Below are 14445 nucleotides of genomic sequence, written 5' to 3'. Positions count from 1 at the left end.
TTCATTTGATCCTGCACCTGCTTTTCTCCTGTGTGCCTCTTTCTCAGAATGGCAGATGGAGTCCGGATTCCAGATGAAAGTTCTATTAGTTTTTGCTGTTTGGATATATTAGCTGTAACAATAAACCTGGGCAATTGCTTGCTGCTTGCAAGTGCTAAGTTCAGACTTTTTTCTTTTGAAAAGGAGATATTTTTATCTCTTCCCTCCTCTTCCTCACATGAGTAAAACAGTCTCTCTTCAAGGGGTTGAACAGTTCTGTGACTGTGGCCTCAGTTGCTAGTACTGGGTTGTGTTCCTTAAGCTTCGATGGTAATTGAAAAGACACAAAGCACCAACAGCAGCGTGTTGCTCCATAAAGCTAAGATGTGATGCACTCTGTTGAGCGAGGTTATCTCAGTGCAGCAGGCAGGGGTGCATAGGTTTAAGGGCGCAGACGGCACAGCAGGGATGTCTGTTTGCAGTTCTAAAGTAATCAAAGTACAGGGTGCTGTGAACCTGTCAAGACCTGTGTTCAGTCCTGCAGCATGTTTGTGCTTTAGTCTTTGAAGTCAGTTTAGACCTTCCTCAGTAGCTCAGCTGGCAAAGAATCTGCCGGCAATGCAGGAGACTCTGGTTCAATTTCCTGGGTCTGGAAGATCCCCTGGAGAAGGCATAGGCTACTCACTCCAGTATTCTTGGGATTCCCTTGTGGCTCAGCTGATAAAGAATCCACCTGCAATGTGGGAGACCTGGGTTTGATCCCTGGGTTGGGAAGACGGCTACCCACTCTGGTATTCTGGCCTGGAGAATTTCATGGACTGTATAGTCCATGGGGTCACAGAGAGTCTAACACAACTGAGTGACTTTCACTTTCATCCTTCCCAGCCTCAAGTCTTATCCCCTAGCCACTCAGTTTTCCAAGTTTCTGGTCACTTTCTGCTTGTGTCAATGATGTGGGACTTTAGACTCTCCTGGTTTCCCCAGTCGTCTTTGACTCTGTCTTGTAGGAATTTGTATTTTCCCGTGCTCACTGCACCGCTGCTCTAGTCATTAGTAGATACTTAGTTATCTAAGCTGTGTGTTAGGCACTGAGATGCACGCTGGGAACCAGCGGAAGCACTTACCAAACTTGCAGACATGACGAACCAGGGAAGGCTGACATTAAACAGCTGACTACATGCAGATGCTTTAATGGTTGGGAGAAGAGCAACATGGAATGGGGTACTCTGAGACCCTGCCTAGTTTGAGAAGTAAAGGGAAGCTTCTTTGAGGAGGAGGGTGAGGCCAAGCTGTTAAGGGTGAGGAGATGCCTCCAGCTAAGTGCTGGGGCTGCGAGTGTGTGGTGCAGAATGGTAGCCCGAGCATGCAGTCTGCTGCAAGGCCCTGCACGGGAGCCCGGTGCGCTTGAGTGACTGGAAGAAGGCCAGCGTGGCAGATGGGGGTACAGTGGAGAGCCAGGGAAGGGGTTGAGAGTTTGAGTCAGGTGGAAATAGGAGTAAATTTAACTGTGAGGTTAAATGCTTGGCACTGCCCAAAAGCAGAATAGGGAGACCAGCTGAAAACCCTGGGCAGTAGTGCAGGCAGCAGGTGTTGTCCTAGATCAGAGCTGTGGCGATTCAGGTGGCAGTGAATAACGCAAAGGAAAATTCAGGAGGTAAAGCAGTAGACCTTGGTGATTGGGTTTGTGGTTTTAGAGTTGGATGGCTGCTGCATTTCCTGTTGTGAGTGGTTGGGTGAATGAGCAAGCAAGGAAAGGAAGAGAAGCGGGTTTGGCGACAAAGTTTCGTTTTGGACCTGATGAGTGTGAAGAACAGGTCTGTCTTCGTGCTGAGTGTCCGCCCTCCCTTCCTGGTCCCGGGCTGGAGTCCCGTTCCGGGTGCGCGCCTTCCTTTCGACCTCCCTGTTGGAGCCCCTCGTGCGGGGCCTCGCGGATCCTTCGCTGTCGAAAGGTGATGACTGGTTTCTCTCCCTGTTCCTCCGGTTAGCGTCTTGCACAGACGCTGGTTGGTGGCGTCCTTGTTCAGAAGTCGAGCCGACGGGACTGTTGCCTGGGCCCGAGCGCACAGTCAGGGCAGAGTTGGTCTCCCTGTCTTGTTGCTCTTTGCCCGGTGCCTCTGAAGAGAACGTTGATGTTTTACCTTACTAAGCGTGCAGAGGCTGAGAGTTGTTGTTTTAATTTGTGCTCCTGTTCAGCAAGGTCTCTCCCACCTCGTGCCTTTGTCATCAGTGTTTTATGAACCGCCAGCCTGAGAAGATTAAAGCCGTCCTCCCTGCTCTCCCAGTTTTCTCTAACTTACTACGAATCTGTGACTATTAAATGTTTCGGAATTATTTGGGAAACTTTATATATATATATATATATATATATAGCCTTTGGACTATCTTGAGTGGAACCTGTGTTTGCTGCCTGCAGAGCAGAGCGGCACCAATCACTTGATTTTCCGTCTTTCCTCCGGACTCGGGGGTTCCCCTTGGCCAGTGCAGTCTGCCCTCCATATCTGTGCTCTGCATCCATGGCCGTGGAGGGCCGACCGCGCTCCTCCATTCTGTCTAAGGGTCTCGAGCATCCTCAGATTCTGGTATCTGAGGGGTTCAGGAAGCAAGGGATGAGTATAGCAGCCTTTACCCGGTGGTAAGAAAGTCAGAAAGGAGTGTTATACTGTCCTCTGACTAGTAACTAGCTAGTTGTAAAGCTTTAGCCAGAGTATTTACCCTGGCTGGACTTCAGTTTTCACATCTTAGAAATGAAGATATTAAATGAGATGATCTGAAAGATTCTTTGCAGCTTAGATGGGCATTTTATGCTTTTATAAGTGTTCATTTCCTTATATGCCTGTGTTATGTTATTATGAAGGGTTCTTTTCCCACACCTTTTTTCCAAAGTAGGGTGAGTTTTATGTCCTCAACTTTCCTTTTTATAAGAAAGTCCATTTAGTTTTAAATCTGCTTGAATTTTGCATTGATTTTTTTCTCTGACTGCACTGCTCACGGGATGGGGGGTCTTCTTTCCCGACTGTATCGCACCTGCGCCACCTGCATTGCCGTCGTGGGGCCCTCACTGGACCACCAGGAAACTCCCTGTGCTGGTCTTAAATGTCTCCAGAAAAGATTACAGCAGCATGAACAGCTGCACGGAGAAGGCAGTGGTGCCCCACTCCAGTACTCTTGCCTGGAAAATCCCAGGGACGGGGGAGCCTGGTGGGCTGCCGTCTGTGGGGTCGCACAGAGTCGGACACGACTGGAGCGACTGAGCAACAGCAGACAGATGCACAGTGGCCTTGATGCCTGGCTCACGTCTCTTAACTCTCATCCTTGCAGGGTCATCAAGACTCCTGAGATAGCAAACCTGGCCTTGCTTGGCTTTGGAGATATCTTTGCCCTGCTGTTTGACAACCGCTACCTGTATATCCTGGACTTGCGGACAGAGAGCCTGATTAGCCGCTGGCCTCTCCCCGAGTATAGGAAATCCAAGAGGGGCTCCAGCTTCCTGGCAGGCGAAGCGTCCTGGCTGAACGGACTGGATGGGCACAACGACACGGGCTTGGTCTTCGCCACCAGCATGCCCGACCACAGCATCCACCTGGTGTTGTGGAAGGAGCACGGCTGATGCCGTGAGCCGCTCCGCCCGCTGACTGCTGGGGCCGCGGGTTTAGGGTATAGCCTCTGTGGCAGCCGACTGCATGAACCAAAGTTCTCACCTCATGGTATCATCACGCAGTGCACAATCATGTCTCTGTTTGCCGGGGGCCAGGGCTCGGGGCGGGGGGCTCGTTTTGTTGACACACACCGCAGCACACTGCGGGGCGCACCGTTGGCTTCATTTGTTCTTAGTTTGTGGGTCAGTGTGAGAGGCTGCATCTGGGGTTCATCTTTCTTGAATATTGATTTTAAGTAAAGAAATTTAAATGGCTCACTAATCTGCTAATTGGTTGCCTATAAAAACACAGTCTGTTATTAAAGCTTTTTACCATTGCCTTTTTCTCTCTTGAAATTGACGCAAAGGTGCTATGGTGTTGTTACAGCAACTTTTCTCACATGGGGCTCAGCTTCTGTAACAACCGTGTTACAAGGACCACCAGGCTCTGTGACATTCATGCTGTCCACCAAATACCCGTTCTCAAGAAAGCATGTCTTCAGTGCAAATCCAGTTCTGTGGATTGATGGTTTGTGACACGCTTTAAACCCTAGTTCTTGTCAGAGCCAGGATTGGCCGTGCCCGAGATGCATGGACTTCTGTAGTCTTTGTTTCTGTGGGACAAGCTGGCCCGTGGTCACCTGCCACCTCCACGACTGCGTAGAGGTGACATGGTACAGTGGAAGGCTCCAAGCTGGCAGCCCGAAGCCTGGCTCTGTTACCCGGGAACCCTGCAGCCCAGGAGTGTGGTTCTCTGGGCCCTGTTTTCGCCGTCTGTATAGCTAGTTGGTAGGCTGTCGTCTGTTTTCTGGGATTCTCTCTGGTCCTGTGTCTGCTGAGCTGTGCAAAAGTTGATGCTTCAGTTTTGTCCGATTGTTAATTCGTTGTTTCTTGGCGTTTGGAAATCATACAAAGTTGTCATCTATAAGGAAATCAAACAAGCAAAAAAAGAATGGATAAAAGGGAATGTGGGAAATGTTCACATAGTCTGGTTTTAAAAATGTAAGCAGTTGGTGGAAGAAGTGCTGAGAGGAGTTGGGGTTCTCTGGAGAGGCAGGGCACCAGATCAGAGAGAAAGACCCCCACCCTGACTCCCCTTCTCCTCTGTGTCTACCTTGACGCGTCGCCTTAGGCAGGCTAACTTCTGTTGAAAATGAAGGAATTGCGCTAGATTAGGGTTTGCAAGCTCACAGGCCCGGGGAGCCATGCAGATGGCGTGAGTGAGCGCAGCGCTCTGGGTAGGATGGAGCTGTGCCGAGGGAGGCTCAGCTGATGGGGCAGCTTCGGAGCCCTGAGTGTCAGGCAGGAGGAAGCCCAGCGCTGGCGCAGGTCTTTTGGTGATTCAGATGGAGGTAGGCGTCCAGAATTATATTTGTAATTCCCTGATTTTAAAAATGTGGACAGTGACTTGGAGATGACGTAAAATATAGTGGGCTACTAAATGAAGTGAGTCTGCAGGCTGCCAGTTCATATCCCTACCTCCTCTTCCTGCAAGTGAGACGATGCTGTGATTCGGCAGTGGCGGTGCTGTAATGTAGTTGTCACAGACATTGAGGAGAAAGTTGAGGGAACAAGTGTTGGGAAAAATTCAGGAGTTCCCTGTTGTGTGATGGGGGGCGGGTGGGTTCCACTCACAGACCTACAGGAAAGTATTAATAGTCAGATGATGAATTTAAGAGCTGGAACCTGAGTGGGAGGCTCGGCCTGGAAATATGAGGGATTCTTTCTTCTTGTTAACTTTGATATTAACCCATTTTTCAGGTAGGAAAAGGGTTGCTGGCAGAGCTGAGAATGATTCAAAGTACAGGGGGGACACTGCTCTCCCAAATCCTATCACCCTAGAGTCTGACAAAGGACCTCCAAATGCTGCAAAGTCAGGGTTTTAGAGAATTGACGGTTGGTTCCAAGGATGGATTTAGGTAATATCCATGCTGAGACTGAAGAAATCAGGTGAAAGAACAAGATCTTCATACCCCAGATCCATCTCACATTGATTTCTGTGGGTGAGCGCTGCTTGGTCCTTTCACGAAATGGGACTAGGTTCAAAGCTGGAATCTATTTCTCAGGAACCTCAGGAGGCTTTGGGCCATGGTGAGGGAAAATGACTTTTCTCATTTTTCTCCACCCGGAACATGGAACTGAGATCACAGGTCTGATGATCATCCATAGTCCCACCTCACCTTCCAACATACATGCAGTTGCTCTGAAGACCACACTATTCTCTAGTCTGTGGGGAAAACTTTGAAACGACAGAGCAAAAGCTCGTATGGCGCGTCTCCTTTTACTCCTCAGTGGTGAATACCAGAGTCACCATCATGGTGGTGCAGCTGGTGTTGACCTCGGCGCTCGGAGTCCTTTCTTTGTCCCTCTTCACGTAGTATTGCGGTCCATAGAGTCACAGCTCTGGTTTTTCCAGTAGTCATTTACAGAAATGAGAGTTGGACCATAAATAAGGCTGAGCACCGAAGAACCGATGCTTTTGAATTATGGTGCTGGAGAAGACTCTTGAAGTCCCTTGGACAGCAAGGAGATCAATCAATCCTAAAGGAAATCAACCCTGAATATTCGTTGGAAGGACTGATGATGAAACTGAGGCTCCAATACTTTGGCCACCTGATGCAAAGAGGCAACTCATTAAGAGAAGACCCTGATGTTGAGGAAGATTGAAGGCAAAAGGAGAAGTGGGCTGAAGAGATAGTTTGATGGCATCACTGACTCAGTGGACGTGACTTTGAGCAAACCGTGGGAGATAGTGGAGGGCAGAGGAGCCTGGTGTGCTGCAGTCCGTGGCGCGGCAAAGAGTTGGACACGACTCAGTGACTGAACAGCAGCAGCTTCTGTAAAAATGGAAAACCAACTCATCCTTTGGAAAGAAAATAAGTGAGGTGGGGAGTTGGTGAGCGCAGTGGGTAGGGATAACTCAGGCTTCTTTCGCAGAGTCGGGGGCGCTCTTTCCCGCACACTGACTTCTGCTTCCGTAGCTCAGAGGCTAGGGATTTGCCTTTGCCTCTTTTGTGAGTATTCTCTTTTCTGAAAAATTCTTAGGTCACGAGCAGGTAGACTCCGTCTGTCTTCACAAGCCTTGGATTTCTCCGGTGACCCTAGTGTGGTAGAAGGTGGATACCTCTCTGCTCGGGTCTGTGGAGGGACTCATAAGAACCTGGGGCTCTGGGGAGAGGAGGGGGCCCGAGAGCTGAGGGGGTGTGAGGTTCCAGCAGACTCGGTTCCCATTCCAAAGGAAGCTGGTTCCCCCAGCACACCCCGGTATTTGAAGACTATAATAAGTGATGTCACAGCTGGGTTTCACCTGACCTCTTAGACCCGTTGGAGAAGTAGGAAGAAAGACTTCTTCCAGGGGAGGGGCTCGACTTTGAACAAGTTCCACAGGAAGTACACATGTTTGAATAGCTTTTAAGTGGAAGAAATGGAATATTGTTATTCGGTTTTAAGGTGTTCACTTCCTTTTTCATAGTTCAAAGTTACTCTGTTCTGGCCATTGGAAATGCTCAGGAAAACATGAGTGAGGATTAGATGATCATGCCAGTATTTGCTCTCAGGAGAATGTTTACTGCTCTGCATTTGTCATACAGAAATACTTCTGCAAACAGTATTACGTTAGTCATGAAGAAATTTTTTCTGCTAGGTGAGGCGTTTCAACTGAACAGGAATGGCTAAGGAGAGTGGAGCCCAGCTTGACACGTTGCTTCGACCTCACCCAGCCAACCGCCTGAAGCCGTGGTTGTTGCCCCGACTTCTGGGGTGCCTAGAGACGGTGGGTCTCCCCTCCGTCCCGCTCCTAGCTCTCTGTGCCTCCTTGTCTGGGCCTCTGCCGGGCCCTGGTGTCCGAACAGCTTGCCGTTGTCTGTAGGGAAGTGTGTAGTCAGACTCCTGTCCTGGGAACAGCCTGGGCCAGGGCACACGCTCCTCTTTGCCTTCAGCCCATAGGGTTGTCAGCACAGGGGAGAGGCCCCCGGTCTGTCCTTTAGGCACAGCCTTCCTACCTGCTTATGCTGGTGCTTGCCAAGATGTTTAAGATGACCACGACCTTCTTGAGAATTCTGCAGTCCCTAGATCGAGTGTCTGACGGAGGGGACAGGTTAGCACTCTTGACAGAAATGCCTGCAAGCCACCTTTGTTTCCTGATCTGCAGCTCCTTTTGCTTACTTTCGGAAATTGAGTTTCTTTCAGGGTAAATCATCAAATGGATTACCAGTTATCTTTGTACCACTCCCTGCAGCCTGATGAGGCCGAATGGCCGTGCTCAGTGCAAAAAGGTGTTTGCTGCCAAGTTGTTTCAGTGTGTTTCCAGTCTCCCCCAGTTGCTTACAACTTGTATTACAGTCTTGACTAGTGTGACATGCTTAATGGTTGCAGCTTAAGAAATCCAGCTAACTTCTCCTCTTCATGAATGTACTCAAATAAAAATGTGTTTTTGCATATTTAAACCTGGCAGATTATTAATTCAGATGATAAAACCTCACTGCTGTTGGAGTCCATATACTGACATTGTGAACAGACACATTTCATTCATTTAGACTTAGTTCTCTTGATGAGAATGCTCAGGTTGAAACAGGCTGTTCTCACCAGTCCAACTGTGGCAGCGTGGAACTTCTGTTTCACTTATTTGATGTATGTTGTGGTCTCGGGGGAGTGAGGTGAAGGTTATTTTGGCACTGTCTGGGGTGGGTGGGCGGTGGAGAAGGGGTCGCTTAAGCAAATAGTGGAGTGCCTGTGGAACAACATGTCATAAGATGAGAAGTTATTTTCATGCGTCGCAGAAGCATTCTTCCACCTGTGAGTGATTATGCTAACTAGAAATCATTTATCTCCATACATGAAAGCAGGTTCCCTTGATCAGGCAACATTTGGTTTGCCAAGCCCAAGTTATTGTTTGTACTTGAAAGAAATAAAGTTGCATTTCCTTAAAAATTACGTTCTGCAATGAAGACTACTTTCTTGTTTTTTTCAGTTCAGTTCAGTTGCTCAGTCGTGTCCGACTCTCTGCGACCCCGTGAATCACAGCACGCCAGGCCTCCCTGTCCATCACCAACTCCTGGAGTTCACTCAAACTCATGTCCACAGAGTTGGTGATGCCATCCAGCCATCTCGTTCTCTGTCGTCCCCTTCTCCTCCCACCCCCAACCTTTCCCCCCAACCAATTCCAAGGAAGCTTTTCAAAAGCAAGTGTGTTTGAAATGAATTGCTCCTCAAATGATCTAAAGCGAATCCGTTCTGCTGCAGTTTCTGTATGTTCTAGAATGTCAGTCTAACAACGTAATGATCTCTGAACGAGGTCCAAGAGTGGAAATCAATTTAAAAGCAAAATGCAAGGAAGGATTTTGATGACCTTCGTGAATAGATGGAAATGGGGAGGAAAATGCCTTGATGCAGAGTCCAAACCTTGGAATCCTCTCTGGCTCCTCTGAACCAACCTGAGGATCAGCACGTCCCCAAGTTGGTTTGTCCTTTCTACTTGATGTAACTGCGTAGGGCTCGTTGTCATCATCCATGGCCCTGTACCTTTGCTCCCCAGCAGGGCCACACGGGGCCCTTCTGTTTCACAGGCGAGAAGTTGAGGCTTGGAAGGGTGGCTGGTTGCTTACAGGAGTAGTGAGTGGCGACAATGAGGCCTGATGTCTGGCGTTCTCAGACATGGGTTTCTCCTGCCTTTCCTTGTTTCTCTTGCCGTTCTCTGCCTCCTCCAGTTTCTTCAGCCCAGACCTGGACCGCTGCCCAGCCCCCTCACCACTCATGCGCACCCCTGCGCCACCGTGGACTCCGCTGCTGGGGCGTCTCCCCAACCTCGCCTTCGCGCACGCGTGTCCTCTGTCCAGCAGCCTTGTTGTGCAGTCGCTACGTCATGCCCGACTCCTGCAGGACACCACCACGTCCACCAGGCCCCTCTGTCATGGACTTCTTCGGGCAAGAACGCTGGAGTGGGTTGCATTTCCTTCCCCAGCGGGTTTTCCCAGTCCAGGGATCGAACCTGGGCCTTCCATGTTGGCAGACAAACTCTTTACCACTGAGCCTCCTGGGTAGCCCCGCCCAGCAACCTTAGTGGCCGCTGTTGCCAGCCAGAGGCGTCTAGGGCTGTCAGTGTGGTCTGAGGCCCGACTCACCTCTTCGGGCAGTTCCTGCTCTTTCTGTCCCCGTCGTTGCACCGTGGGTCTCCCCGCGTCCTCATGGGGAAGCCCTCTGTGCCCTTTCCATCTGTCCTCAGGCCAGCCCGCAGGATCCCACTGACCGCCCACTGCGGTTAGTCTGCTGACCCCGACACCCCCGCTGGGCCTGACTCAGTGTTTTGTTCCTGAGTACTTAGTTGTGCAATTCATTTGGCAATTCATCACGTAGTACCTTCTGCAGTTGGCAAACCATTAGCTTTTACCCTTGATCTGTACATTTTTCAAAATTAGGTGAATGCTTTGGCTCGCCAGCAACCATTTAAGATTGTGTTCTTACGTGATGCTCAATACAGTCTTAATATTTTAATAAATTTCATGGATAATCTGTGTGTTACGAAGGAAAGATAACTTGAAGATGTCAGAGCACGGAAGCAAAGTGAAGGACCAGTTACACACAGCCCTCCCTTTTCAGAATTCCCTGTTCTGCCATGTCCTTTTTCACTTATTATTAAAGAATAGTTGGTTCACAGTGTTGTATTAATTTCTGCTGTACAGAAAGGTGATTCAGTTATATATTTTTCCATATTCTCCTCCATTACAGTTTATCACAGGATGTTGAATGTAGTTTCCTGTGCTTTACAATAAGACCTTGTTGTGTGTCTCCCCTGTATAAACAGTTTACATCTACTCATTCCAAACCCCCAAGTCATCCTCCTCCCATCCTACCGCCTCCTGGCAGCTGCGAGCCTGTTCTCTGTGAGTCCGTGTCTGTCTCGGACAGAAGTTCTTTTGGATTGTATTTTAGACTCGCCGTGTAAGTGGTAGGATGGGGTCCTTGTCTTTCTCTGTCTGACTTCTTCACTTGGTGTGTACTCTCTAGGCCCGTCCGTGTTGCTGCAAATGGCTGAAATAATTACTGCATCCATTTATGTGGCTGTGTGGATATCTACCACATCTTTACCCTTCCCTCCATCCGTGGACGTTGGGGTTGTTTCCGTGTCTTGGCTGTTGTGAATAGTACTGCTGTGAACGTAGGGTGCGTTGTTCTGCCATATTCTATAAACATGTATTCTGAGTACATCAGAGCAGGACGTTTGGTGATCACTCTTTGGTTAGACGTGGGAAGTCCTTGCCAGTGCGATGTTCCGCTCCTTTGCATTTTAACCACGTGTTCTTTTCTCTGTGGCAGAGCTCATCCAACAACAGAAACTTTTGGAGAAAATTACTCAGACTCATTTATCATAATGGTCTTTACTCTTCTAATTCTTCCGCATGTATGTGTAGATTTATGTAATTGCAAATCATTCCTTTGTATTGTGCTGTCAGAATTGTGCTCTCAGTCTTTGCAATTGCCATAATACTTTGTAATATTCCTTTATTACATATAATTTGCTAAACCATTCCTGTTTGGGTGGATAATTAGGTAGTTTCCAGTTTTGCTTCTTAGATAATTCTACGGAGAATTTCTTTGTGCATAATTTCCTTAGAACAAGTTCCTAATAGATGACTGATTGGTAAAACCAAAGGAACCTTTTTTCTTAACTTTATAAAAAATTGTTATAGACATGGAAGAGAGCATAAAACACACAATTTATTGAGTCATTATAGAGTGAACAGCTGTATAACCACTCTCCAAGTCAAGAAAGAGTATTTCTGGCTCCCCAGAAACCTCTTCTGTTTCCAGGAAGTAACACTTCTATGGCTTTTGCTTCATGTTTGTCATATGCTTTCCAAATGAGTTAAAGGGTGTTGTCACCTTGCCGGATTGAGTGTACCTGTTTCAACACAGTGTCGTCAGTGTTGAGTAGTTATTTTAAACTTTGGCCAATTCAGTAGGTATAGAGAAGGTATCTCAAGGTCGCTTTAATTTTGTCTTTTCTTTAGCATGTGGAGATATATATATTTTTTAAGTCTTTATTGAATTTTGTACAGTATTGCTTCTGTTGTTTATGTTATGTTTTTTTGACCATGAGGCATGTGGGATCTTAGCTCATCCACCAGGGCCCGATCCCACACCTGCTGTGTTGAGAGGCAAGGTCTTAACCGCTGGGCCGCCAGGAAAGTCCCCAGATATTTTTATGTGTGCTTATTTGTATTTCTTCTGAATTCTGTTTTCCTCTTTTACCCATCTTATTTTTTTTTATTACATTTTCAAAAACTTGGGAAACATTGAGATGAGTTATAGTCACGAATAAAATTTCACTGATCTAGGCATCACTAATTTAGAAGTAAGAATTCAACCCAAGACATACATTGAAATTTTCTGTCCATAAAAAAGATTGATGTCAAGTGAACCTTTCAACAATCACTGTTTATATCCCAGTAATTAACATCCAGTGAACCGGTAAAGTCGCTCAGTAGTGTCTGTCTGTTTGCGATCCCTTGGACTGTAGCCTACCAGGCTCCTCCATCCATGGAATTTTCCAGGCAAGAGTCCTGGAGTGGGTTTTTCTTCACATGCTGTGTCAGAAACTCTGCACTGCCTGTCAAAGTAGGTCTAGTCCCAGTACTTGAGAAGAGGGCTGGCCGTCAACCTGTCATCAGTCCAGGATACATAGAAGTGTCTTTTATTTTGAACACGCCATATGGCATGTGGGAGCTTAGTTCCCCGACTGGGGATTGAACCTGGGCCCTCCGCATTGTAAGTGTGCTATCCTAACCACTGGACCACCAGGGGAGTCCTAGAACTGTGTTTTTAATTTAAACTTTTCCTATTGAAGATGTGTAACAGGTGATTAATAGTATTTATAGGAAAATGTGGGCAATCATGAATCAAAAAAATGTTTCCCAAAATTAATGTGTTGAAATTTAAGGAACTAATTCAGGGGCAACCAAGTGCAGATTCTAAGAGCATAGTTGCCCTAGTATTTTACGCAGTAATGCAGAGTCAGGGAGGGTTTGTCAGGCGTGCCTTTTATTTCAGGCCTCTGTGAGTTCAAAGAGGAAATTTTCCATCTGTGAGGTTTTGCAGGAGAGCAAACATTCCTGAGTTTTGCTAGTTCAGCAGACTTAGCTGTGTGAGGTGACTCTCAAGCTGGTTGATCATTCAAGCTTTAAGGGCACAAAGCTTGAACTCTGTCTCTCTTTTTTTCTGGCTGTGCTGCTCTGCTTGTGGGATCTTAGTTCCCCAACCAGGGATTGAGCATGGGCCACTGCAGTGAAAGCTCCAAGTCATAACCACTGGACTGCCAGGGAATTCCTGCTTGAACTCTGAGATGGAATTAGAAAAACAAAGAACACTTAGGAAGAATATTGTGCCAGCCTAAGCTGGAAAAACACGGTGTTGCTTTCTCAGTTTCTTTTTTCTCCACCATAAGGCCGTGTCTCGCCAACAGGAGCAGTGTCTCACTCCTCTCTGTGCCCGTGTGGCCTGGAACTGGCATACACTCAGAGGGAGGGGCTGGATGGACGTGTGGGTGAATGGGCCCAGGATTGGTCTACATCGATTTCTATAATCCCGTGTTCCCAACATGTGTGATATCCTTCCAGCACATTCGTATTACCTGGGAACTTGGTAAAAATGCAAATTTGGGGGCCACACTGCAGACTAATGAATCAGAAACTCTGAGGCTGGAGTTGGGCAGGTGGTTCCCATGCCTACAAAGGTTGAGAACCATGGCTATTATCTATTATCTGGCCTGTCCTGCCACCTAGTGGAATTCTTAGGAATAGCATCTGGTGATGAGTAGAAAGAATTCTGTTGCTGTTGAATAAAATTGAATTAGACTAAAACTTTGGCCACCTCATGCGATGAGTTGACTCATTGGAAAAGAGTCTAATGCTCGGAAGGATTGGGGGTGGGAGGAGACGGGGACGACAGAGAATGAGATGGCTGGATGGCATCACCGACTCGATGGACATGAGTTTGAGTGACTCCGGGAGTTGGTGATGGACAGGGAGGCCTGGCGTGCTGCGATTCATGGGGTCGCGGAGAGTTGGACACGACTGAGCGATTGAACCAAACCGAACCGAAGGGCTTCCTGGTGGCTCAGATGGTAAAGAACCTGCCTGCCATGCAGGAGACCTGGCTTCAGTCCCTGGGTCAGGAAGACCCCCAGCAGAAGGGAATGGCTACCCACTGCAGTGTTCTTGCCTGGAGAACTCCGTGGATAGAGGAGCCTGGTGGGCTGCAAAGAGTCGGACACACCTGAGTGACTGACACAGCAAGGAGTTTGTTGCACTTACAGTTACAGCCGCTCTGAACGTGCTCTGAGACTAGAGTTGCCTTACTTTACATTCAGCTATTACAGAGCGTTTCATGTCAAGACCTCAGCAGGCGAACTCCATAAACTTCCCTATTGTTTTATAAATAAATACCTTTAATTTTGTACAGAATTTATCTTACCATACACTAGAATAATACACAGTATCAAATAGTGCTATGAAGAATAATTTGTGGGGAAATGCAAGAGCAAGGTAAAAAAAAAAAGAATTATAAAAGGTGCACACCATGATTCAATATCTTGTAAAAACCTATAAGGGAGAAGAATCTGAAAAATGTGTGTGTGAGAATTGCTTGGCTGTACACATGAAGCTAACACAACATTGTAAAATAACTTTACTTAAAAGAAAGCTGTAATCCCAAAATAAAAAATACACATGGACCTTTCTCAGATCTATTCTACATCATTGCAATAAACAAACATGTAGTGTTTGCAAAGTTTCTGTGAGAAATTTTAACCCCCAAATTGTGGCTGCCTACTGTTTAAA

General features: G+C 47.4%; 1 protein-coding gene across 1 annotated transcript in view; it reads left to right on the top strand.

Moving 5' to 3' along the window:
- Positions 1 to 8545, top strand: part of FBXW2 (F-box and WD repeat domain containing 2) — a 34305-nt gene extending 25760 nt beyond the window's left edge. Inside the window, exon 8 of the mRNA XM_055427766.2 lies at positions 3298 to 8545. Within this exon, the coding sequence (XP_055283741.1) occupies positions 3298 to 3586 (289 nt within the window). The 3' untranslated portion in view covers positions 3587 to 8545. The remainder of the gene's footprint in view (positions 1 to 3297) is intronic.
- Positions 8546 to 14445: the final 5900 nt, after the last annotated feature.

This window comes from Moschus berezovskii, chromosome 7, assembly GCF_049115385.1.
Source record: "Moschus berezovskii isolate FMDL1 chromosome 7, NW_MosBer_1.0, whole genome shotgun sequence".
In the NCBI taxonomy this organism is placed as follows: Eukaryota; Metazoa; Chordata; class Mammalia; order Artiodactyla; family Moschidae; genus Moschus; species Moschus berezovskii.
This window is presented reverse-complemented; position numbering and strand designations above follow the sequence as displayed.